The sequence below is a fragment of the Myiozetetes cayanensis genome, unplaced genomic scaffold (assembly GCF_022539395.1).
Source record: "Myiozetetes cayanensis isolate MyiCay16 unplaced genomic scaffold, myiCay2020 scf19, whole genome shotgun sequence".
Taxonomy (NCBI): Eukaryota; Metazoa; Chordata; class Aves; order Passeriformes; family Tyrannidae; genus Myiozetetes; species Myiozetetes cayanensis.
The window spans coordinates 10,279,035-10,304,776 of record NW_026087400.1 but is presented as its reverse complement, the minus strand read 5'-3'; the positions used below and the strand labels follow the sequence as shown (position 1 = coordinate 10,304,776).

Sequence of the window (25,742 nt, the reverse complement as noted above, 5' to 3'; positions counted from 1 at the left end):
GCTGCAGCTCAAATCACAGCTTTTTAAAACTCAGGCGTGTTCTCACCCTTTCGAGTGGCTTTCACTTTAATGTAAATGGATCACGAGTGTCAGCGTCTCTGCCACAAGTCTAAAATTTAATTTTCATGAAGTTCATTGCTGATATTCTGGAGGGCCTTTAAAACAACCCAAGGTATTCAAATCCAGTATGTCTGTTTGTACAACCCCCCATTTATTTCCTGAGCTAGTCAAATGAGAAACAGAAATGCATGTGATGCTGTTCTACGCTGTGTTTCCATAGCCCCTGTCATCCCAGCTCCTCAAACCAGCACAGAGTGGATGTATGTATGCCCACGACTGGCTTCCTAAACTGGAAGGTGCTAATTAGCCTCATTTTCCAGGTAAGAACCGATGCACAGGAGAGCTTAGAGACCCAAAGCATCCCAGCAGCCTGTGCCAGGAGGGCATTTGAACTTAGACCAGATAAAGCGGGTCTAAGCTTTATTTTAATTCACTGATCAAAATTGCTAATTAGTTACTCCCCGGTATTTTCATTCAAAAGCATTTTTATGAAAGTTTTGAGGCTTTCTGATTCAGCTCAGTGGTACCTGGGCTCATTTGACACTTTCTCCCTGCTGTAAGGCCAGGCCCCAGTGTGGCTGAGTGGTGAGAGCTGTGCATGGACCAGCTGTGCCCTTCCCCAGGTCTGCCCAGCCAGCGGGAAAGGGCGAGGGGACCTGCAGGTGAACGGGTCTAATTTAAAAAGTCAGGACCCATTCCCCGCTTTTAGGCACCACAGTGTGTTGTTGGCGTGAAGCTTCAGCACACATTTGCAGGCATTACACCCTCTGAAATGAGCCCGTGCCACCCCGACCTCAGCCTGCCCTTAAACACATGGGCTGACTGGTGAGCTTGGGAGGGGGCACTGAGGGACAAGATGCCGCTGGGCGGTGGCGGCCGAAAGCAGGAGCCAGTAGACAACAGCGGCAGGAGGACGAGGTGCAGGGTGAATGAGGGACGGGGTGCACTGGGGGGTGGCAGTTCTGGGGGACGTGGTGCCTGGTGGCGATGGCTGAGGGGCAAGGAGCAGTGGCAGCAGTGGCTGAGGGACAAGGAGCAGTGGCAGCCCTGAGGGACAAGGAGCAGTGGCAGCAATGGCAGCCATGAGGGACAAGGAGCAGTGGCAGCCCTGAGGGATGAGGAGCACTGGCAGCCGTGGCAGCTCTGAGGGATGAGGAGCACTGGCAGCAGTGGCAGCTCTGAGGGATGAGGAGCACTGGCAGCCCTGGCAGCTCTGGTTATGGACACAGAGCACGGGCAGCCCTGGCAGCTCTGAGGGATGAGGAGCACTGGCAGCCCTGGCAGCTCTGAGTTATGGATAAGTAGCACGGGCAGCCCTGGCAGCGATGGCGGCCCCGGGGGAGGTGCCGCTGCAGTCTCCGCCCCAGCCGGCAGGGGGCGCCCCGCGCGCTGCCGCCCCCGCGCGCGTGGCGCGGGAACCGTGACGTCCCCGGCGCGTGACGGGGTTGGCCCCGCGGTCACGTGACTGCCCCCCCCCCGCCCGCGCTCGCGCTCCCGCGGCTGTCCCGCACCCACCATAGAGTTTGCCGGAAGTGGCCGCCGGAGCGCCGGCGGCGCGCGGGGCGCGGCGGGAGGTTGATGCCGGCAAGATGGCGGAGTGAGTGCGGGGCCGGGCGGGCCGGGGCTGCGGGCACGGCCGGGCCGGGGGGGCTCTCCCTCCGCAGCCGCTCTCGGGGCTGTGGGGAGGGGCTCGGAGCGGCGCCGAGAGCTCCAGGGGCGGCGGGAGGAGCCGGCGGTCGCGGGCCCCGCGGTGTGACTGCGGGCTGTTCGTGCTCTGTGTCAGCGCTCCCCGCTCCCGGGGTGCGGTGCCGAGGGCTCGGTGTCTGCAGGGCGAGAGGGAACCCAGCGGCAATCAGCTCCGTGAACCTGAACTTGCGGTGTTTGTCTGTGATCGTAGACTGCTTTCAGTAAATTTCAGCGAATTGCTCAGCAGCACAGGATGGCTGTGACCCGGTGGCTGGTCGGGCTGTGCGTGCCCGCAGTAGGCTGAGGCTCTGTCATGCTGCTCCCATCCAGCGTGATCACATCTTGTATTATCCTGACAGGTCTGCAAACGCCACCCACGAGGCCATCAATGCCACCCTCCACACTCTGCTGGCTGCTACGACCAAGCTGGTGGCGCCCACACCTCCCAAGCCCATCCTGCCAGTCCAGACTGGAGTCCAGGCACAGCAAGAGGAGCAGTCCAGTGGCATGACGATTTTTTTTAGCCTTCTTGTTATAGGTGAATGATGATCTGAAAGTCTGTTAATCTCTGTTAACGTGCTCTGTGCCTGAGGACAGAGGCCAGCTCACAGTCACAGTGGTTTGGTTCTCTCTGTGCTGCACAGGGGTTTGGGAAGTTTGGTGTGTAACTGCCTGACCCTCCCAAGCCTGTGGAAGGCTGGGGACCGTTGCAGATCTTCTCACCACGTCTCAAAGTGCAAACAACATGTTTTAATTGCCTTTGCCTTCTTTATCAAGCACCTGGCGCTGTTCATGTGTGGAACAGACGTTGTCAGGGTGGCCTGTGGTGCTTGGCAGGGTCTGAGAGCAGTGTTGGTGTAAGTGTCAGTGTAGAGGCATTTTGGATGGCAGGTGCTCACCAGACTTTTCTGTAAGTCTGGGCTGTTGTCTTTCTTCAAGAGAATGTAGTTGTCTCACCTTCTGCTTAGAGCAGTGCTGGATCCAGAACTGTACCAATAACAGAACTCTTGGGAGGGTGAAAGGTTTGTCTGTTTTCCTTTCTGTGCTTGTGCTTGGTTCCTCCAGAGCACTGAGAGACTTCTCTGGGGCAGATGGGTCACCCAGTGTTCTGACTGGTGATTTTTCCAGTAGGAAATGAAAGGTGTAGAGTTGGCAGCAGTGTGGCAACTTCTGGGAGTCATTTAAGGTTTAAAAAAAAATTGCCTCCTAACTACTATTAAGTGCAGCAGAAAGTAGAAAGCTTCTGCTTACTTCTGAGGTACCTGTGTGTCTTCAGAGAGGATTCCTCTGTTCCCAGAGGTCACTGACATACTGGATTTGAGCAAAAGAAAGACCCAAGCAAAAGGCAGTAGATCAGAAGACTTCTAAGATAAAAATAAAATTTCTGAATATGTGTTCCTCATGGATTTTAAAAGGGCCATTCATGGTAAAATTACATTCCTGGGACTTACCAAACAAGCTGTGATTTTTTTGGGGGGCTATATTCCAGCCTGTATGCCAGTCTGGTAACAGATCTTAAGAGCATCACCCTGGGGGCAGGGGGGTTCCCTGAACCAAGTAAAACCAGTATGAAAGCTTCTTGTTCATCATTATTCCCATTCATAATCTGTCATTTAAGAGTGCTGGAAGGTGAAAATGAATGTGTGGGCCCTGCTCTGGAAAGTGGCCTTTACAAATGTTCTGAACTGGAGCAGCCCCAGCAGCAGATTGGTCCTGTGCTGTGTCAAAGCCGAGCCCCAGATGTAAAGTGCCTGCAGCTCCCGAGTTGATCTCCAGCCCCGTGTTTCTGTGGCTTGTTTGTGTGTTCAGACAGCACTGTCAGAGTCACATCCCTGCTGTGCCATGTTCCTGTGATCCGTGGCTTCCCCACTGCTCTGGTTTACTGGGCTCTCCCCTGAGGGACACTCAGGTGTCCCTTAGCCTGGCACAGCACTCGTGCCTGTCACTGTAGCCCTGACAGGTGCCTGGAGCAGGTGATGTGCTGCCAGACACAAGCAGAGCAGTCACACACAAGGAATGGAGACCAACAGCTCAGGAGCATCCCAGGCTGCCTTAATATTTATGGTGGTGGGAGCTACTGCTGAGACTGTGGTGCTTTTTGGTTTGTTGCCAAAGCAAAGTCTACTAAATCTTAGGAGAAGTTTTGCTGTGTGTATTTTAGAAATATTACTTAAAAGTATATTTTATTCTAACACTTCTAAATCTACATTTTATTTCCCTTCATAGCTATTTGCATCATATTGGTGCATTTACTGATAGAATACCGGCTTCATTTTTTACCAGAGAGCGTGGCTGTTGTGTCTTTAGGTGAGTAACCCTGACATTTTTATACTGGATTTGTGTTAATGTCTGTGGTGGAGATAATGCTCTATTGTGTGTTAACCATCACCAGAAAGATGCAACAAACTGCATGCAGTGAAGAAAACAACTAATTCATAGAGCTGAATTCATTGAAGAAATAAATGAGCATACAGGCAGAGATTGGCCCAGGAAAATGACACCCACAGGGATGTCACTACCTGGCATCTTCCTCTGGTGTTGCATCCTTAGTGTTGGAGATGTGCAGCACTCTTTGGCCATGAGGCTTCAGCCTTCCCTCTGTAGTAGTAATACATGTGTTAGTGTTGTTAGAATTATGTTTCTCTGTGTGATTTTAATGTAGCTGGGGACTGCATCTATCCTGAAAACTTGCCTGAAAACTAGCTCTTCCTATGACTTGAGCTATAACAGTGGCACCTTCATGGTGATTAGGTGCTAATTTAGTTTGAATTAAATTTGGAGTATTCCTAAGCCTGTAGTTCTTTGTTAGGGTAATTTCATGTATTTGTATGCTGTGCTCCTGATTTTGTGAATGAGGAGCAAATCAGGCCATATACATGTACCATTTTCTCTACATGCTGTCTGATGTTTGAAGAACCTGGTCTGAGTATTCCCAGCAGCAGTTTTTCATCTGTCTCTGTGACTTGTCTGCAAGATTCTGTGATATTTTTGCTTCTATTACTAGTGACACGTTCACTGACAGCTGTTCTAAAAATATCACAAGAAGACAAAGATGCTTAGTTATAATCCCAGTGTAGCTCAAAGGAGCGTAGAACTGGTTGAGCAGGTAGATTTTTGACTTTCTCCTGGGCTTGGCTGGCGTCTTCTCTCATATTTTCCTGTGTTTTTACACAAGTTCTCAAGGAAGGAAATGAGCTTTCTGGTGCTTGTCAGTAACTTATGCTTTCTGGGAAAAAGGGATCTTCTTGCATCTTGCGTGCTAGATTGAGAAAATCTTCGAGGTGTTACTCAGCAGAAAGAGAAGCATATTTTCTGGCAGCATAACTCCCTGCATTTGTGGATGACTGTGTGTGGTGCAGACCACATCATGTTACTCACATAGTAGAAGGTTTTGAAGCTTCAAATGACATTCACTTGCAAGGCCCTATATGAGTTCCAGTGTTTCTGTGCAGCTAAAAAACAAACAGACCTGCAAGCAGCCTGTCCTGGTGCTGGTGTGGATTTCCTGGGTGTTTTTTATAGCAGCAGCATCCCTCAGACTTGTGTGCTTTTATGCTTCTGTCCATGACATGGATCAGAGCTGCTGCAGCTCACCCTGGCTCACACCATCCCCACAGAAACCACCCAGCGCCTGATTCACTATTGGCACACTTCTCTTTCCCTCCCTCCTTATTTCATTGCCATGGACAGGTGAGGTGTCTGGTGAATGTATCTCCCAGTGTCCTGAAAGGTTCCAAGAGGACATTGCTATCCCTTCAGTATCCTTCCTCTTTATATACAAAAACCTAGGAGAAAGGTGTCGATTTGGCTTCAAATCAGGTTAGTTACCTTAGCTATTAAATAGCTAATCTAAATTTAAGCATAATCCCCAGTATTAAATTCAGCAGTGTATTGATTGCTCCTACTGGCATAGTTTTGGATTTTCTTGGCTATATCCTGCCACAAGCCACGTCCAGGACAGTGCAGAGTGGAGGTGTTGGGCCAGTTCGTGTCCCTGCTCCTGCTGAGCTGTGTAGGGCAGCAGAGGCACAGACATTCTCCTCTTTCTCTTTCTCTTTCTTGGCATCTCAGAAGCAGGAGAAGGATTTTAGCTGTCGGATTTAAGTGCTGGTGTGTCCTGTGCTCCTGTCAGTCCCAACAAAAGCTTGTTTATGAAACAGGGAGGTTTCTCACCGCGGTTGTTGCTGCTGCTCAGACTGAGTCAGCAGCTGCACCTCCTGTGGTCTCACATAGAGGCCGTGCAGGAACTTGCCCGGGTGGGTTTTGGGGTGAACCAAAGCAGGGCTGCAGCGTGTCCCCCAGCCAGGCAAGATGATACCAGCACATGCAGTTCCTGGAAGTCAGCAGGGTGTTATACCCAGTAGCAGCCCAGATGTCCTGGGTCGTTTCAGCCTTATTTAGTTTACAGACTCAGTCAAACTGGTGACAGGACACGGCATCGGGATAATCACTGGAATTTGCAGCTCATTGCTGCTCAGTGTCCCCCTGGGACTGGCAATGCTCTGCACAGCTGCAAGAGCACAGCTTGAGTTTCAAGTATCCAGTTTTGTGAGCAGTGCCAGAAGTGAGGTGTGTCCTACTTTGGTTTGTGAATTACGCAGATGTTCTCAGGAAGTTATTGAAGGCTAATAAAAGTGGCAGCAGAGAAGATAGGTATGATTTTCACAAATGCTTTTCCTCCCATTGTCTAAGCTTCTTGGAAGTTTCTGGTTTATGGTTTCTAGGGTGTGTGACTCCTGGTGGAGAGGGCAGGAACACATTTTCTGAGACTGGATTTTATCTTCATCCTTAAAAGTTGATGGAATTTCATTGGTAAAAATAGTTGCCAGAAAAGTTTTTTCTCTTTGATTTGTTACTGAGTTTTAACGTGTTCTCAGGAAAAATAAAGGTTGGTTATAATAAGAAAATTCCTATAAAATTTTCAAAAGAATGGGGCTTAGATTAACTCTTACAGACTTAACTTTCCAATTAGTCCCTTGACAAAACTGATCTGCCTGATTTAATAGAACCAGCTGATCAAAAACTGTGTTCATTCATCTATTAATAAAAGAAGAGTAAAGATGTATGGGACAGGTTTTAAAAATCAGCATCAAAGTTTGATTCTGCTGCTGTTGAACCCTGTTGCTGATGCATTATTTTGTGCAGGTCTCTCATGACTTTGCTTGGCATAATCTTAGTACTGCTGTGTGTAATATGCAGGTAGAGGTCACTTCTGCTGTGTAAAGGTGTAGGTTGTATTCAGGCCCATCCTTTCCCCTTAACTCTGCTGTTGCCTTTCACTGATATTGTTGTTTAACTTTTGATATCTTGCAAGGACCTTTTTTGTCTGTGATGCTGCTGGAGTCATCTTGTGATTAGCTCTTCCTTGAAAGAACAGACTGAGCCAACCTTTAACTTAAGCCTCGGCCTCAGGATAGGGATGTTCAGCCTTAGGCCCTCAGGCCATGGGTGGCCTACTCAGGGCTCCAGTTACCCAGAGTCATGCTGGAGCCCTTCCACTTCAGAAAAAGTGAGTCAGGGGATTCTCTTTTAAATCCCATCTAAACCTATGTGAGGGCTCTCAGTACTGAATCTCACCACAGTGAGTGTTAGTTCAGGCAGCAGCCCCTTCCTGACATCCGTGCCCTCAGGTGTATGGGCTCTGGGTCTTGTCATTTGGTTTCTCCCCACACAGACTTTTTGTTAAGTGATACAAGTACTGCCTGTACCAGCTGAAGACAGTGTTGTTGCTCTGCAGAAATTAGCAATGTTCCAGGCCTTGGCTTCTGGCCCAGCTGCCACCCCAGGCTGAGAGGCCTAACTGAGTCCTGAGACCCGTGTTTGTGTGGTGTGTGAGTGGCTGTATCTGCGTTCTGTCCTTCAAGGAACAGCAGACCTCTGACGTTCCTTCATTAATGCTTTGTGCTTCCTTTCCATATAAACAATTTCATGGAACAGTTATTTCTATCCTCAGGGACTGATGCCTTCACAGATCTTTGTATGAAAGAAGGCTTGGACCTCATGGCTTTGTGTGTGTGACACATCCATCAGGAGTAATCCATGTGATTCTATTTGTAAGACTCTTTTGTTAGCTGCAGCATGAGAGCATAAAGGAAAGTGTACTTAGAGCTTCTCAGCCACTTTTTACCTTTCGTTTGGTGTATTTCTCTTCTACATCACAGTGTTTGACTGTGAAGTCTCCATTCTGTAAATAATAAAACAACAGCTGTGCAGAAACACAGATCTGGAATCTGACTAAAGACAAATTCCTCATAACTACTTGAAAACATTTTAATGACACTTTATGAGTTATATTCCTGACTTCCAGAAGAAATCTTTATCTTATGTCTTACATGTTTGAAGATGTATAGGAGGAAAAAGCATGATAACCTTTAACCATTGAGTTTGCAACAGCCTTGATAAAATCCTTTTATACTCAAATTAGTATTTCTGCATGACTTAAAAGATGTGTAATTCATTTGGGAAATAGTTCTGACAGTGTTTCCGCCCTGATCAGAATTTGTTGCCAGAAAGTGCTATGATTTCATTCAAACAGAATTCACTTCTTTGGAGAGGACTGATGTCATTTAAGCTGCTTTAACACTGCAAATAGCATTGAAGTGACGTGAAGCACAGATGTCTAACTCATAACTTCCTGATTCTTCAGCGAGAAGGGTGGAATTTTATTTGAATGCAGCTTAGATGAGAAGAGGTTTTGAGTAGTTAAGCCTGTTGTCTTTCTGCATCAGTAAGCATCACACTCTCAGTGTGAGTGCTCAGGTTGGGATATCCCAAGAGACAATCTGTTGTGTCAGGAAAAATCTGGAATTATGTAATGTATTGAAAACTGGCTATTTGGATATGGAAACCAAAACTGCCTCGTGTTTTTGTGATTTAGGAATTAAAGACTTGCTGCTTTATGGTTTGCCTTGTTTGTACTTTTAAAACCTGGAGAGCTGATAAACCGTGATGTGTTTTGTGGCTATTTCTGAATGTTTTCTCATTGTCTCCTAGGTATCCTCATGGGAGCTTTTATAAAAATCATAGAGGCTCAAAAGCTGGCCAACTGGAAGGTATATTTGAAACAGTTAATTTTTAATTGTAGAACAATCCCTAAATGTTTAAAAAAGACTAGGGAGAATCTTGGCAGAAGTGTCTCCAAGAGGTGAAGTCTACAGTGAAACAAGGATTTTACCTCCTACATTTTATCCACACTGTCAAAGCAAATGAACTGTCAGTTAAACAGCCACAAAATCAGCATTTTAAAATACTTTCTTATTTGTTAAATAAAATAACCTGACTGAGATCATGTATGTAGGAAAAAAGAAGAAAGCTTGAAGTGTGGCTCTGATTTGAGCACTCGTTCTGTTAACATGGTAAATATTGATCCCAGCTGATGAATTACATGGTGGTTTTCTGGGAAGTGTTGGTCATGTCTTGGTGGGAAATGAGGAGCTGTGTCTGGTTTGCTCACATTGTCAGCCGAGGTAAAAGGTCACATGTATCACATTACTATTTGCTTATTTAGATTAATTTCACCGTAATAAAGTTTAGGTTTTAACAGAGGCTGCCATAATTTCAGATGTGAAATGTTCTAATCAATAATAATTATGAACTTTATTAAATGGCTATAAATTTACTAGATACTTTTTGTTTATCAGACATGGAAAAAATAGAATATTTAACTGCTGCCTATGTCCTTGTACAAGGCAAAACTTGGATGATATCCCTGCCCTAGGAACTTTGTAATGTAGTTTCTAGTGATTTGCCTCACTCAGTGTTCCCTCAAGTTCCCCACTAAGACCTTGTGTTTGCTGGTGGCTCTTGGCTACCACGGCTGATAATCACAGTCCTCATGTTGTACTTTCCTGGTCTCTGCTCCCATGCAGCACAAATGCAGTCCTTCCTTTCCATTGTTCTTGCCTCCTTGTCCAGCTCTGGTTTCAGGGGTCTTAACCAGTGTAGTTGCTCAGAGAGGTGGGAGTTTGTCCCAGTGCAGTTACTGTGCTGACAGAACCAGGCAGTGTCAGCCATCGATGCACGGAGCTGTGCGTGCAGAATCCTGGACTAGAGCATCTCAGTCTAAAGGATGAGTTTTGTTTTCTAAGCCCCCCAAATCCTTTAAGATGATTATCTGTGGTACAGGCAAGAACAAGTCTTTAAAGAGATGAGGACCTCTGTTTTGAAAGCTAGGGTTTGAACAGAACATTCCATCAGCTGTTTAACCTGGATTTAAACAAGTTAATCGGTGCTTGCAAAGGTGACAAGCTCTGCTGGGGGGCCAGGAGGGAGAAAACAGGTGGGTAGAGAGGCCCACTCAGCTGGGAATAATTTTCCTTCTTTGCTTAGTCTGCCTGCAGAAAAAACAGGATGCCAGGCTGGGGGTACAGCTCCATGAGCAGCATTAGCCAAGGGATGAAATAGGTGACAAAAGAGTGAGGGCACCAGAAAATAGCATCTTACCTCATCCTGGGTGCTATTTATATCCCTGTGACGGCAAAAAGGAACCATCAAGAATAATACCATTGAATTTCAGACAGAAGTTGTATTTGCTGAGAAGAGTCCAGCCTCAGACTCCTCCCAGTGGTGGGAGCCTGGTCTCCTGCAGGTGCACTGAGGTGATGGTGTGATGAGCTTTCCTTGGTCCCCCTTAACCTGTTCTCTTCAAACAGTGGCCAAGAAGTCACCGTTCCTTAGCAGTCCGTACAGATTTCAGGCTGTGAGATAAAATGGGAATACTTTTCGTTGAAACAGAAAGACTTTGCCATAAATAACCTGTTTTCTCTGCAGCTTATTTGGAGGCAGTAATTTAAAATAAGGAACTCCTAGATTTCTGTCACTGGGTTGAAAAAGAACAACAATAGAAGTAGCAGCCCTGGAATAGCTTACTGTTCTTCAGTCTTTTACTTTGTGATGGGAAGGGAGAAAGATTAATGCCATTTTCATTTTCCAACAGAATTTTTTAATAATTTACCTTTTGGAAGATTTGGTGTTATTTCAGTAATGATGATGATATTGTTGAAATTATGATTAATTTTTGTTTTGCAGGAAGAAGAAATGTTTCGTCCAAATATGTTTTTTCTGCTTTTGCTTCCACCTATTATATTTGAATCTGGATATTCACTGCACAAGGTCAGCCCCTGCCAGAAACTCATTTTGCATGCTGAGGTTTTGTTTAGAACACATTCTGCTTTTAGTTATCTTCATGAAGTTTAGGATAATTGCATTAAATTCCATTATATTAACCATTAGGAAATTGAGAGTGCAAAATTTAATCCTCTTCAATCCAGAGTGCAGGGAACATTGGTTGTTGCTGATAACTGTCTGCTGGCAAGGTGTTGGGTGTGTGCTTTTCCTTGGCTGGAGAGGTTTCTTACCTCATCAGAGCTGTAAAAGGGCTACTGTGAAGGAGGCAGACCGGGAAGGAGTAGGATCAGAAGTGGGGAAGGTGACGTCATTCCACAGATAAAGAAGAAGAAAAGGTTTCCAAGGGTTCTCACCCCTTGCCTGGGAACCTGTGTTTCCATGGACATGTCTCACAACAGTAGTCCTGGCCAAGGGGGCTATTATTGGAAACCCAGTTGTGAATCAGAATCTAATTTAGATGCAAACCCAAACATGAGATTTCCCTCGGGTAATTTTCACTAATTTACTTGTTCTTATGTTCCAGGGTAATTTTTTTCAGAACATTGGTTCCATCATTCTGTTCTCTGTATTTGGCACTGCAATATCAGCTTTCATTGTAGGTGGAGGAATCTATTTCCTGGGCCGGGTAAGCCTTACTGCTTTGAAGCACTTCAGTATATCTGCCTTGTTATTTGAAAGTCCATTTTTCAAGAGCAAACAAACATAGTGAAAGTGAACTCCTGAGTCACAAAGTCCAGGTGTCTGCTCTCACAAAGGCAATGTTATACAACCCTTTCCATGGATATTGCTGGGGAGGCTGTGGAGTCTTCTTCCCTGGAAATACTCAAAGGCTGTCTGGACAGTGCTAAGTAATGTATTCCAGGGGACCCTGCAGAGCAGGGAGGGTGGGCCAGGTGACCTCCAGGGGTCCCTTCCAACCTGAACCTCTCTGTGATTCTGTGACACAGCATGCTCCATGTTGAAAGCAATTACGTTTTTTAACTTACACAACCTTCCTATCACAGGGCTATTCCAAAACCTGTATTCTGTAGAGCCATCTTCTGCTTTCCAATATTAAACTTACTTGTTCTTCTCTGGTTTTGTTTTTTTTTTTGATTCTGTGGTTTGGTGTTTCCCATTGATTACATATAGACACAAATATTTATCTTTTCTCTCAGACTTCATTCTGGTAGGCCAAGCATTCCATACTTTCCCTGTTTGCCCCTCAGATTTCTATTCCTTTGAAGGCCATAGTTATTCTACTCACCTGAATCTGGTCCAGTTCCATCTGATCTTCTCTGATCTTGGTTGACCAGAATTGTAGCAGTAAATCACTGTTGGAGGGCAGTGTTAAACTGAATAACATGACTACTGTGATTTTTTTTTTCTTGATAATGAACTTGGGATTTGATGAATAGTTTCATTTTTAAGAACAGCAGAAAACCACAGTTGATTGTGATTTTTATGTTTTACCTATTCTTTCAGGCTGATGTAATTTATAAACTCAACATGACAGACAGGTAAGCTCTTGGTGAAAATGAAGCTTTCTTGCATATAACTGTAGATGGGAAATGCACTGCAGTTGGCCAACTTCTGGTTAGTGTTTAGGTTGCTGAGGTTCAACATTGTATATGAAACCAATAAATAGATCAAAGACTTCTGTACCCTATTTATTACACCCTTATTTCCAAATTGTACTGTACTGCATTCTGTTCTATTCTATGCTCAGTGATTTTTCTAGACAGATACTGGGTATTTTAACCAAACTTTAAAGTTAAGATTTGTAAACTTTGATTAGTTGCTATTAATAATAAATATAAGGGCATAACTTCCTTGTCCAAATCTTCTCTTAAAAGACAGAATAAGTTTTCAGTATCAACATCGATTTTTTTCAAGAACTTGGCAAAGGATCAAGTTCTCAGGAATGGAAAGAGAGCGTAACTTACCACTGTGTAGACACTGTAACACAAAAGGTCTTTGTTACATGTTGTTCATATAACTTACTAGGTATGTATTTTTCTTTCATCTAGTTTTCTCTTTTGTTTTGTGTTCTCCCAGTTTTGCATTCGGCTCTTTAATATCTGCAGTTGACCCTGTGGCTACTATTGCCATTTTCAATGCCCTCAATGTGGATCCTGTGCTTAACATGTTGGTTTTTGGAGAAAGCATTCTCAATGATGCAGTCTCGATTGTCCTGACCAAGTGAGTGCCCTGGGACTACACATGTGTATGGGAACAGCAACCACTTTGTTTTCTGTTAGTTAGTTATTCAGACATACAGTAATTCTGCCATCTCCATTTAGAACAAATCACATATTTCTGGTGTAAAAAGGAATTTCCTGTGGTCCTTCTTTGTTAAAAGCATGAGCTGCATAGGCAGAAGACAGTTAACGGCTGCCTTGTTACCACTGCCTTATCTCACTGATCCCGGATAACTGATTGTATCTAATTCCATTCATTTATCAGCTCTCTTTCTGTCTGCTTTCCTGACAACAGCAAACCAACACGTCACCCTTCAGGCTTGCACAGAAATGTTCCCCTTGCCAAATATGCTGCTGTGTCTCTGTCACTGGCCTATGCCCAGAGTCCCACTGCAGCTGGGGGGGGATACATCAACATCCATGCAATGATTGCATATTTATGTTGGGGCTGTCACAGGAAAGAAGGACATCCAGTATCCTTCCCTTTTGCCCATGATAATTCTTTGGGGCTGAAAGAGTGAAAATGGATAGATAAATCTTTGTGTTATTGCTAAAGTGAACAGATGTGACTGTGATTGTATAGAAGTAGCAGATTTACCAGGCAGGTAGTGAAGTCAGAGTCATTTGCCAATGAGCTATCTGTTTTTACTACAGTTGTGGTGCTTTTATGGAAGGCCCTGAAGGTTAACAGCAGCCAAAAGGAACACTGGTTGGAATCTGAGCATTCTTTGCACAGAATTTCCATGAAATACATTCCTGAAATTCAAAGAGGTTTCTCCTCTTTCCTCCTGAGGGCTGCCTTGTTTTCCTTCTTTGACCTTCTTGTCTCTCATCCACACCTAAATATTTGATGAGAGTTCTTCCTGTTCATTGGTTCTTCTTGGAGGATCACATGAGTTTTTACCTCTGTAAAATGTGTTTTCTTTCCCTTTTCAAACTTGGAACATTGTTTTGAAATACTGGGCATCACCATAGCCTATTTACGCCATTCTGGGATTCTTCAGAGGAGCACTGCTGGATTTTTAGCAGAATTAGGTTTCCCTTTGGGGATTACACTGAGGCTTGATGTAACGTCTTTTGACATTCCTCTTGTTATATATATCACAGTAAAAGCCTTTTAAGAAATGGGAGTCTTTTTTGTTGTTGTGCTCAAAAGATGTTTGATATTTTTGGATCCAGGCTTGGAATGTATAACCATTTCTTTTTATTTCTCTTTTAATTGTATCTAGCACAGCAGAAGGTTTGACAAGGGAAAATATGTCAGATGTAAGTGGATGGCAAACCTTTCTACAGGCACTGGGATACTTTCTTAAAATGTTCTTTGGCTCTGCAGCGCTTGGCACACTTACTGGTCTTATTTCTGCATTAATATCCTTTTTTCATTTTGGTGATACTTATGTATAAATTGGTGAACTTCAACATTCTAATAGTATTTTTCTTTCCTGTCTTCTGCAGCATTTCTTAGGGGATATTTCTTATGAGGCATTATTTTGTTGGCTGAGGAATTTGTCATGCTCATTTTGTTTTTATGTTAGTGTGCATGAATGTGTATTAAAAAGTCACATCAAATTTTTATGAACATAATTAAGGTCTGAAATGCTGTATAATAGCTTTTGTGCATTGGAGTGTTATAAGATATGGTAATTGTTTTGTAAATTCAAAATATATTAATTCCATTTCAATACCAATCCATTTTTACAAGCATATGGCTCCTTTTTTTTACATGCATAAAACAGTTAATTAAAAAGAAAAAAAAAGCTCCTTTTCCCGAGGGCCTTTGAGTCAGCCCAGCTCATTTGTCCCTATGGATCATGTGCAGGCAGCTGAATGCAGACACTGTTCTGTTTGGATTTACACTGGGTTATATTTTGCCTCTTCCACTTCCATGAATTGGTTGCTAAACAACCCAGAAGCTTCTCTGCTGAGATCAGGAAGGCTGTTTGCTGTAGTCCAGACACCTTTGTTACTTCTCAGGGCTTAACTGTTCATCACTGCAGGTGATCTGGGCTTGTACAACAGTTGTTCGTGTCAGCTGGGACACACTGGCAAGCACTTTGTAAACAACAAGAGCTGAATGTTTGATTAAACGGGGTTTTTTCCTTCTTGGTTCAGCAGCCTGATTCAACAAACTTTTAAGTTATTCCATACATCACCACAAAAGAGGGAGACAGAAGTTCAAGAAAAGCAGCTTATTTACCATTTTACTGTAATTTGTGTCTCAAAGTATTTGATATACCTGTTATTATTGGTATTGTAGAGGCACATCAGTAGCAGATCTTTTTTGTCTCCATCTCTGTCCCTTCTGACAGACTTCTACCAGCAGTAGCTTCTATATCAAACTTTCCTCATAAGGAATTACTTGTCCTTCCATACTGGAGTTGAAGGCCAATGTGTAGATCTTATTGGCTATTCAGTAGAGAAGTACATAAAGCATAATCGTTGTTTTTTAATGGAATGACACAGATGAAAATATTTCTTTGATTTTTTGTGCGTTTTAATTTACATTTTTCCATAACATTTCCCTGTGTACGTGCTAAAGCACATTGATTTAAGGAAGACACCCTCCCTAGAGTTTGGGATGATGATTATCTTTGCTTACCTTCCTTATGGACTTGCAGAAGGGATCTCTCTCTCAGGTGAGTAGCAAAATGAGTCTGTGCAAGTTTCTTTGATAGGGAGTAGGAATTATTTGTGTCTCAGAGGGCCCCTGGTGTTTTTTTGGGTGTTTTGTCATTTAATCTGTTCTTACTTTTAAGTTTGACTTACTTTAGAGAAACGCTATTTTCTACTTCATATTACAGAAGATAAAAAAGGTAATTGCAGCTTTCATCAGCATTTGTTAGCCACTGTAAATACTGGTATTGTCCCCAGCTACCTTTGCCCAACACAGAATTAAAGTTTCAGGTGCATGCTGCAGATCTCAGCCACCTCAGCAAACTTAGGTCATGCCCAGCCTGCTGCCCTGGGGTGGTTTTCTGCCTGTCCTCAGTGACATTGGGGAAGTCAGCTGAGACCAGAGTGTTGTGTGTGTCTGTGAATACTTGGTAGAGGCTTTGCTGAAGGCCAGGAGAAGAGGTGAACTCCTCCCAGCATTCTGTAGGAGCAAGTACAAAGACCAGCTCTATTTCTGCTGGATGCCCAATGTCTCTGACCTTTTAAGTGGGGATTTTAAGGCAATGATCTTCCTGTCTTATTTCCCAGAGGAAGGAGGGAAGGGATACCACAGTTAGTGTAATTCTAATAGCTAGGGATTCTGCTTGGTTTGTTTTTTTAATCTTGGGTTGTGATTTTAGTTTTGGTTTCTTCTGTTTACTGCCACATTCTTGCCTACAGGTATCATGGCCATCCTCTTCTCTGGCATCGTGATGTCTCACTACACACACCATAACCTGTCCCCAGTCACACAGATTTTAATGCAGCAGACACTGAGAACTGTTGCTTTCATGTGTGGTAGGTGCTGCCTGCTATTAATATCTACTATTAATAGTTTCAAATCTTATTCATGTGAAATGTTAATTCTCTTGGGAGCAGCAGAGGTGTTAATTTGCTTCTGGGCATTTCTATGTCCATGGTGCTTGTCTTCAAGAGAAGAATTCCTGATAGTGGAGGCTGGAAGGCACTCAAAAGTCACCTTTCCTGCCACACTGGATAAAACATGCAGTAAATCTCTCTCTCCCATCCTGCAGGCTCCTGCTAAGATTTGCCACGAGATTGATGACCAAATAGAGATCTCTGACTCATTTACTCTTATGGTCTATTTTTAGCTGTAGGAGATGGGGATTGAGTAGTATTTTTTTAATGGTTTTGCATATAAAAATCTACGTGCAAAAACAACAGCTTCACAAATGGAGAAGTTTTTGGAAGTAGTGGTACAAGCAGCTCAGTCCCAGAGCCTTTCCAGTTCCTCCTACAAGCCAAACCTTTGAAGAAAGGACATGTTTCTGTATTGCAAACATATCCCTGTGTTTTGGGGAGATGCCATGAGTGAATTCCATATTGTTTGCTGGAGGATGCATTTTGAATGTGGTCAGGGAATGGGTTTGCTGCAAACTGAACTTAACCACTCCTTAACTGAGCAGCAGCAGCTCTTCAAGGCTTACTCTGAATCTATTACAAAAGCTAAAAAAGCCTGCATTCAGTCAAGTCACTGTAAAGGAGTTATTTATGAATAACCATGAAACTTCTGTAGCTCCTGGTCAGCAGCTTTATATATAAGTTATATAAATATATATATGTATATATATAGCTCCTATATGGCTCAAGTTAAAAGTTCCTCAGTCTTTAGAATTAGGTTTTGCTGGCTTTGTTCTTACTCCTTGGTAATTTACAGCTGAAAAAAGCCTACACACAGCACTAAGTGCTGTCCTCTGCCATCAGCCTGGCCTTTTGCATCACAGCATTTAGGCCTATTTTGTGCATTCAAAAGTCAGGAAATGCCATTTTATGTACTGTAGGTAGCAATTTATAATAGGAGTAGAAAAGGTTTTCTAGAATTGTTTATTTACGGTGTGATTTCTCTTTTTCAGAAACATGTGTTTTTGCATTTCTTGGCCTGTCCATTTTTAGTTTTCCTCACAAGTTTGAAATGTCCTTTGTCATCTGGTGCATAGTAGGTATTTACTTTCTTCCATACATTTTAGATGCATTTTGCAATATTTCTAACTGGGGAAGGGACATTACAGTTAAAAGATTTTAGAATCTTAATTCTTTGAATCTGTATTTCACTGTAGCATATTCACATATTAATTATGTTTCACATGGGGCTTCCCTACGTCTGTTTCTATAATAATTGTTTAATATCAGCAAGAAAAGTAGAGCCAAATGAACGAAATGGGGACCCATTTCCAGTTGCTTACAGCAGCATACACTGGCCCATTTTAGTGCATGGTTCAAGGGAAGAATTGTTACCTACAGCTTACAGATAGGGATATCAGCACAGAGAACTGCTCTCCCTGGACTACACCCAACTTCCCTATCTAATATGTATCTAAGGTGTGACACTTCCTCCTGTGTAGCATTGCCCCCACAGGCATAATGCAAATTGTGTAAATTTGGGGTGATTCATAAAGGAAAACAGCACAGCCCTTCAAGGATCCTGCTGACTAATTCTAGGATGTTTACCTTACCAAGGTCTGTTTGTGGTAGCATTGAGACAATGCATTGAGAAAACTGTACCTTTTTCTGAGTTAAAGTTTTCCCTGTGTTAATAGTTTGCCATTAAAACAATGGTACCTTTTTTTCTCCTTTCCCCTCTCAGAATGTCACTTCAATGTGTGGTGTGTTTTATAGCCATACCCAGCAAAGTGTTGAGAAATCAGCATGTGTGCTTTTTGTTTGGCTTCTGGCTTTTCTCTCTGAGGAACTGGTCCATGGGGAGACAATAGAATAGACAATATTTCCTCTTGGCTGCTGTGCCAAGGGAATGATTAAAGGAGCTGAGCAGACTGAACTGAGGAGAACTTTTACCCAAAGTAATTCTTGGTGTCCCTGGAATGCCTCTTGGGTTCCATTTAGCTCTTATAAGTAAAGCAGCCTGGTCTCCATTAGTGACAGGTCTGGGTTAGTTTCAGTTAAGCAGACAAAATTTTTCAAGAGTTAAATTCCACAATGCCCTGTGCTGAGAAAGTTCTCTGTGTTCATTGAGCAGCTCACCTGCCTGTGAGCAAAAAGAGTAGATTCACCTGCTCCTGTAAAAGCAGCTGCATGTGACACATCCCATGGTCTTTTGCTTTTGTTCCTGTTTTTCAGGTACTGGTTCTGTTTGGCAGAGCAGTGAATATTTTTCCTCTTTCCTACCTACTCAACTTTTTCCGAGATCATAAAATCACCCCCAAAATGATGTTTATCATGTGGTTTAGTGGTAAGTTAAAGCTAAAAATATAGAGAACCAGAAAAAAAATGTTTTATCTTTTCCGTTGTGTGGGCCACTCTAGGAGGAACTGGTTTTCCATTAGTTGAGCAGAATTCAACTGAACATTTGCGCTGTTCTCTAACCCAAGTGGGACAGAAATGTCCTCTCTCCCCTTTGTGCTGGAGGACTATGCAGTGGTGAGCCCACTGAAGCTTTTCTGCAAAGAGGCTGCTTGTCTCTCTAGGCACAACAGCTTCACAGTTTGAACAGCAGTGCCTGAAGTTCTCAGGCTCATTTTAGGGTGGGAACCAAGTGACTGATAAACACACACCCTAGGATTGTAAAGAGCCTTTTAAAGCTGGGGAATTCCTGTGAGTTCTGGGCGTGCTCAGGACCAGTGCTGCTGTTGGTTTGATCTCCACTGATGTGCTGCTCTCTCCGATAAGGTTTACGTGGTGCCATTCCCTACGCCCTGAGCCTCCACCTGGGCCTGGAGCCCATAGAGAAGCGGCAGCTCATCGGGACCACGACCATCATCATCGTGCTGTTCACCATCCTGCTGCTGGGAGGGGGCACCATGCCCCTCATCAGGCTCGTGGACATCGAGGACTCCAAACCGCGCAAGAGGAACAAGAAGGACGTTAATCTGAGCAAGACAGAGAAGATGGTTTGTTCCTCCTTCTTTACTGAGAGGATCACTGTGTTTTGTTGGTTTTTGTTCTTCTCAGTTTAAACATTTTTCAGGGCTAGTACATAATTTTTTACAAGAAAATAAAATGAAAGTGATGAAAAAAGCCAAGGTGATAGAACAAGGCCAAGTGATGTAATTTTAAAATATCCCGAAGACAGAGTTTGGTTAATGTTTACACAAAATAACTTAGGACAAAGGGAGGAGAAATAGTCTCTTAACTCAATCCAATTATAAATTGATCCATACAAATGAAAGTAATCCCTGCAAAACCATAAAGCAGATGATAGAGGATTGAGTCATATACAGTGAGAAAGTAGTTAGTACAGTGTGAGACAGGAGTTAATCATAAAAGGCAGATGGAAATTATTCTGAAAAAATCGAAGCAAAGGCCATGAGAAGGTGGTAACAGCAGCCCCCCTCTGACTAGACTTTATTTTAAAGCAATTTCTGGCAAAGTAACAGAACTGACAAAAGCAACAGCCAGTTTCTGGAACATCTTGTGCAAAAGGCTGGAGAAAATAATGTATCCCAGAGCATTTTTTGCCTGTGTTTCCCCAAAGCATTGAACAATATATGCAGAGTATTGTTCTGTAGGATCCTAAGAACTCATTTTTTCTCGTGGCATGAGGTTGTTTGCAGCCTCCAGAATTACCTTGCACTGCCCACACGGGGATATGCACGGGAAAAGCATAGGGACAGGCTGTGTTGGACACAGCTTGTTTGCACTGGGACAATGACATCAGTGGTGCTTGCTGGATAAAATCATTGTCCAGCTCACAAGAGAAAACCTGCACACTGGAAACCTGTTCTCAGCAACAGTGACAGTACAAAACATGGAACATCTGAGGCCTTTTTCCCTTTCAGCGTGGAAAGGGAAGCCGAGTGGCTCTGGGAATCGATGGCTGAACAGACTCAGACAGCCCTAAGCCCTGGGAGACTGGGGTGGTAATTTCTGTATTGTTCCAGAATGGGAACTGGTTGTGAGAAGGGAGAGCACTGGGCAAGGACTGAAGCAGGCTGGAGGGATGACTGGCACGTCTCTCGGGTTATTCCAATATTTGTGTTTCTTCTAGGGGAACACCATAGAATCCGAACATTTATCAGAGCTCACAGAGGAGGAGTATGAAGCCCAGTACATAAAACGCCAGAACCTCAAAGGGTTTATGCGGCTTGATGTCGAGTATTTGAATCCTTTCTTCACCAGAAGGCTCACTCAAGAAGTAAGTCGTTCTTATTTTCTTGAAGAAACGAAACTAGAGTTGGTTGTTTCCCTCAGCATCGCGCAGGGCTCGTCATGCAGCCACACAGCTTGTGCACTGGGGACAGTGAGACATCTGTGTATTGCTCATGCGTAGATAGAGCAGCTGTAATGAACAGCTGCACTGTAAAAGCGCAGGTTGGATTAAATGAACATCTCAGGGCTACCCCAGTTAAACTCGGTGTAGGGATTTGTTGAGCTTGCCTTTAATCATGAGGAGAACCATGAAGGGTATCAGGAGTTACTGGTTACCGCTGCTGCTAGAAAAACCTGCTGCCACTCAGGCAGAGTTTTTAAAGTGCTGTCACACACGGTTCCTGCCTCTTACTGTCAACAGTCCTGTGACTTCTGGGGCTGTGCAAATTCTTGGAAATATGCACCAGCATTGCAACCTTCCCTTTTCAGACTGCTTCACTGGGATACCAGAGCTCTGAGGCTGTAAGTGCAAGATGACACCTGACTGAACTTAAGTGTAACTTAACACTGAGTGGCTCTGAGGGGTGTAAATGCTGTGTCATTTTCACTCCCATGTCTCAGAAACCTTAGACTCCTCAGCTACATAATTCACCCATTTTCCAGTTTGCCATAGAATTAAGCATTCTGGCTGTGGCCTTGATAATTTTACGTAAAGTCTGCACATTTCATCTTCCTAGCCTTCTCAAAAGCACTATTTTTCCTCTTGTTTTGTACCTTTCTTCCCAAAAGTACCCTTTCAGCACTTTCCCACAAAAACTAAAGGCATTTTTCGCAAAACCAAAAAGGAATCAAGAAAACCAGAGTAAGCATCTGATTTGTAGTTGGTAGCCAAAAGCACAGGCTGCCATCCAGATGGCAACCAAAGGCTGGAAAAATAAGCATGTGAATCAACACAGTAGGCCACAAGCTTCCCAGTGTGCCTGGGAACACAAGGAGGAGAGTCAAAGCCAGGTCCTCCAGACAGCATTAGGATTGTTGAAACACACAGAGCAGGACTGTCTAAAAACACAGGTAAAAATACCCCTCATCAAAACTATCATCTGTGGCAATAATTACTGACTGAGCACTTGATAAATATTTTCTGGTAGGAAACAGAACTGCTTTGCATGCGTGGAGACCAGGAGCGGATTGTTTCCTGAGGAGTGCGTCCAACTCGTCTTTCTGTTTTGCTCTAACACACAAGTGGTGTTGTAGCCAAGTAACAAAGTGCTCTGGTTTGCCTTTGCCTCAGGACTTGCACGATGGGCGCATCCAGATGAAAACCCTGACAAACAAGTGGTATGAAGAGGTCCGACAGGGCCCCTCGGGGTCGGAGGATGACGAGCAAGAGCTGCTGCAGCAGAGCGGGGCAGGAGTGCGGTGAGGGTGTGTCAGAGCCTTCCAGAGGGGATCCAGTATCCAGAGTCCAACTGCACACAAGCTGGAAAGCAAGGGATGAATTTTCAGGTTTCAGACGCATCCTGTGCTACGTGTTTAGGTAAAAACCACGGCTCTGCTGTTACTGTTCAGGGAGGGAAACCCCACTTGTCGGGCACTGGATGGCCTGAAGGAAGAACCCTTCGTTCAGACTTTACTGCATAGCAAATTCCTGCAGCCTGTTGAAAAGCTGAACCATCTGCCATGAAATGATGACATTGGTTAATGGAAGGGCTTTTCCCATTCCAAAACCTGCTGTGACCACACACTGCAGTCCAAGCCATTGAGTGGCTCTGCAAAACAGAAGAAATTGCACTTTACCTTTTAAATATATATATATCCCTTCACAGCATGAAGAGTCTTGACAGTTTATACTGTGAATTTGTTTCAGCACTAGTAAGGGAATCTGACTGGAATAAATCTATGATTTATGGGATTTGCACATTACAAACCCAGAGAAGATGCATACCTTGACAAAAGCAGATGTTGCACATACAAGGAAGCACCTCTGAAAACATAGTTTTGTCACTTAAGAAAGTCTTGATTTCTATTTTATGGGATTTCTTGTTTTTATACTGAGGGATCTAATCCACAGTACTGATTGTAGCATGGTTTGGGGGAATGTGGGTACTGTGACACAGTGCAGAACTGTGTTTGAAAGTGTAGTTTCTTTTCCTTGGCTAAAGCCAGTTGCAGTTGGGTTTCTGTAATTGGCAGTTACTCCTTGCTGGCACTTTGGCTTCAAATCTTAAAAAAAGAGCAGCTTTTCTATTTCCTAATTCATGTAGTGTCCCTAACACTCCAGAATTCACCAGTGGAATTTTTAAACTTTTGTGGAAGCAAAAGCAGCACGTACACGGGGAAGAAGAGTCTACAAAACCTAATCCAAGTACAGAAAGGTTAATATTGCACATGGCTGAAGCAGCCTCAGTCTGGGAAGTGCCAAACAGCTTCCTTTAAGCTGTCCCATTTGTTAAGGAGATTTGTCTCTTCTGCCTACACCGTTTCAGAATCTGTGGCATCACTGCATTTGTTCTCCACGGCCCTGTGTTTGCTCAGCATTGCCAACACCTGAACTCACATGTTTGTTGCACATTTGCCATGGTGACACATGCAGCAGTTTGCTCTCACTGCCAAATTCCTCCCTGGTCATTTGCATATCCACTGTGGGGATGGGAATTGTAGTTCAGCACCCAAATCTGACGTGCAAATGCATATGTTTGTTTCTGAAAGTGTGAGACTTACTTTTTTGGTCTGGTTTTGCTACTGAGGTTTTTTAACCACTGCTTACCTGCTGGGAGAATAAAAGTTAAGAAATGTATTTAGAATCCTGACCCTGTGTTGTCTGAGCAGTTTTTCCCGCTGGTCCTTTCCCTGCCAATTCAAAGGGCCTCATCCTGGAGCTGGAACATGCACTGGTGGGGCTGAGCAGGGCATGAAAGCACTCGGGGCTTGCTTTCTTCTTGGGAGGGTCTGTGTGAAAATCGAGCTTTTTTGTCACCCTTCTAGACCCCAGTGGCCTGAATTACCCTTTAGTTACGCACCAGCCCCGGTGGGTTTCTCAGCTTGAGTCCCTAAGCCCAGGAGCTGGGAGGAAGGCTCCTGGAAGCATCTCCTGTCACCGGCAGGGGTACATGGGTGGAGCTGCTGTTACACCGGGTTTAGCGCTGTGCCTGGGCCACACTGCAGTCCCAAATCCCGCTGATCCCAGTGGTTTTCCCGGTGGGATCGCGGGGGTTCCGCGGGACCAGCCCCGCACCTGCCGCCAGGTACGCTGGGCGCTGCTGCCCCCTGGCGGCCGGCGGCGGCACCGCACCCGCCCCTCGGGACATCCTCAGGACATTCCACAGGGAATCGAGCAATTAACTGCTGGAGCTGGGGAAATCGCTCTGGAGCAGCTCAGGTGAAAACATTTTGGATGCTTTAATTTAAAAGCAGCTATTCCAAAATTTGAGAAAATACTACACTTGTCAAAACTTGGCATTAAGTGCGTATTCTGAGAGAACAAAGCCGCCTGACTTCCTTATTCTAGAGCAAAAAGAAGTTTTTACCTAAGTGACCCATTCTCATGTTCATTTATCAATACATTGGCTTTTCTGTCAGTCGTTTCACAGGTTGGAGTTCTTCACTTAATATGCTTAGAAAAGAAAAATTATCTGTCTCTGCTGACTTACTTGGCAGTTACTTTAGATAATTTCCTATTTATCAGACCAATATAAAACTCTAATCCTCTTTGTACAAGCAGTAACAGCCCCATCCTAACTTTGTTTCATCTGCAAATCTGTGCAAGAGTAAACTTGATTTTTTTAATGCTCTAAACTACAGAACCCCCCAAAGTTGAACACAGACATTGGTGACTGCAGAGCCCTGGGGTGCTGCTGGACTGTGAGCTCTGGCTGGTCCTCCTGGCCCGGGAGCTATGCCTGGAAGGGGCAGGGGAACCCGGAGCTCAGCTTCCACCAGCTCACAGAAGGTATTCTTCCACCTCATCCAGCCCATCCCATTCTCCAAACCAACAGGTCTCACTCCACTGCTCCAGAGGACAGCAAACTCACTCTGCTATGTGGTCCCTGCCAGCTCGCAGGCCTGCTCTGTGCCTCAGTTTCCTCACTAGCCCAGATGTCCTTTTTGCAGAGCCACCCAGCTTGATTTTGGAGGCTGCTAAAGCCACATCAGACTGGCCAGACTGACAGCAGCCCCTGTGCCAGGCAAGGATGGGGTGCCCCTGCCTACCCCTACTCCATGTCCCTCATCAGGGGTCCCCTTCCCTGTGCCAGCTGCCACACACAGCCGGCCCACACGGGGCCAGGGAGAGCTCCCAGGGCTCACTCAGGCACAGCAGGGCCTGTGATGGACTCCTGTGTGTCCCCTGCAAACACTCCCCCCGAGCAGCCTGGCTGGGGGCACCCTGCCCCCCGAGACAGCTGCGGGACAGTCACAGTGGGCATCGCCACAGGGTCTGGTTTATGTTCCACCTGCCCAGGTCTGAGCTCCCCGTGGGCCCTGCCTCGCTGCTCGTGACTCCCCCGCCCAATGCGAGCGAACCCGTCCGGCTCTCCCTGCCTCCCTTTCATTCCGGTGAAGTCATTGTTTTTATCGCAACCACACCAAGAGATGCTCATTTATTTTAAACACTAAAGCATCCGTGGGCTGTTGAGCCCAGCCCTAAAGCTGCCATGAACAACAGTCCTTACCTGCTCTTCAGGAGCTCAGCCTTTGGGAAGCCAGAGCAGGGCTCCAAGCTGTGCTGCTTAAACACTCTTCACCTTTTCCCCCATGGCTGTGCAGCCCCCCAGATGAGGTCACCCACCTGAGAGGAGGTTTCAACCTGTGGGGCTGTGTTTGAAGATCAGTGGCACAGGCTGAGGCTGCCCAGGTTTCAGGAAGACTGGGTGACAGCACAGGGCCACAGGCACCATTGCCTTTGTGCAGCAGCCAGTTTTGGAGGTACAGAAGGGTCTGGATGCAAGGGGTCACTGGCATTATTGAGGGCAGCTC

General features: G+C 44.7%; 1 protein-coding gene across 1 annotated transcript; it reads left to right on the top strand.

The window, feature by feature from the left end:
- The first annotated feature begins 1,556 nt into the window (after nt 1-1,556).
- On the top strand, nt 1,557-23,578 carry SLC9A8 (solute carrier family 9 member A8). Its single transcript, XM_050314101.1, has 16 exons — nt 1,557-1,657; nt 2,106-2,284; nt 3,973-4,053; nt 8,740-8,798; nt 10,774-10,857; nt 11,396-11,497; nt 12,337-12,371; nt 12,910-13,053; nt 14,282-14,420; nt 15,583-15,688; nt 16,386-16,502; nt 17,579-17,661; nt 18,801-18,912; nt 19,350-19,570; nt 20,668-20,814; nt 22,060-23,578. The coding sequence occupies exons 1-16, from the start codon at nt 1,650-1,652 to the stop codon at nt 22,189-22,191; spliced, it is 1,749 nt and encodes a 582-aa protein (XP_050170058.1). The 5' UTR covers nt 1,557-1,649; the 3' UTR covers nt 22,192-23,578.
- Nucleotides 23,579-25,742: the final 2,164 nt, after the last annotated feature.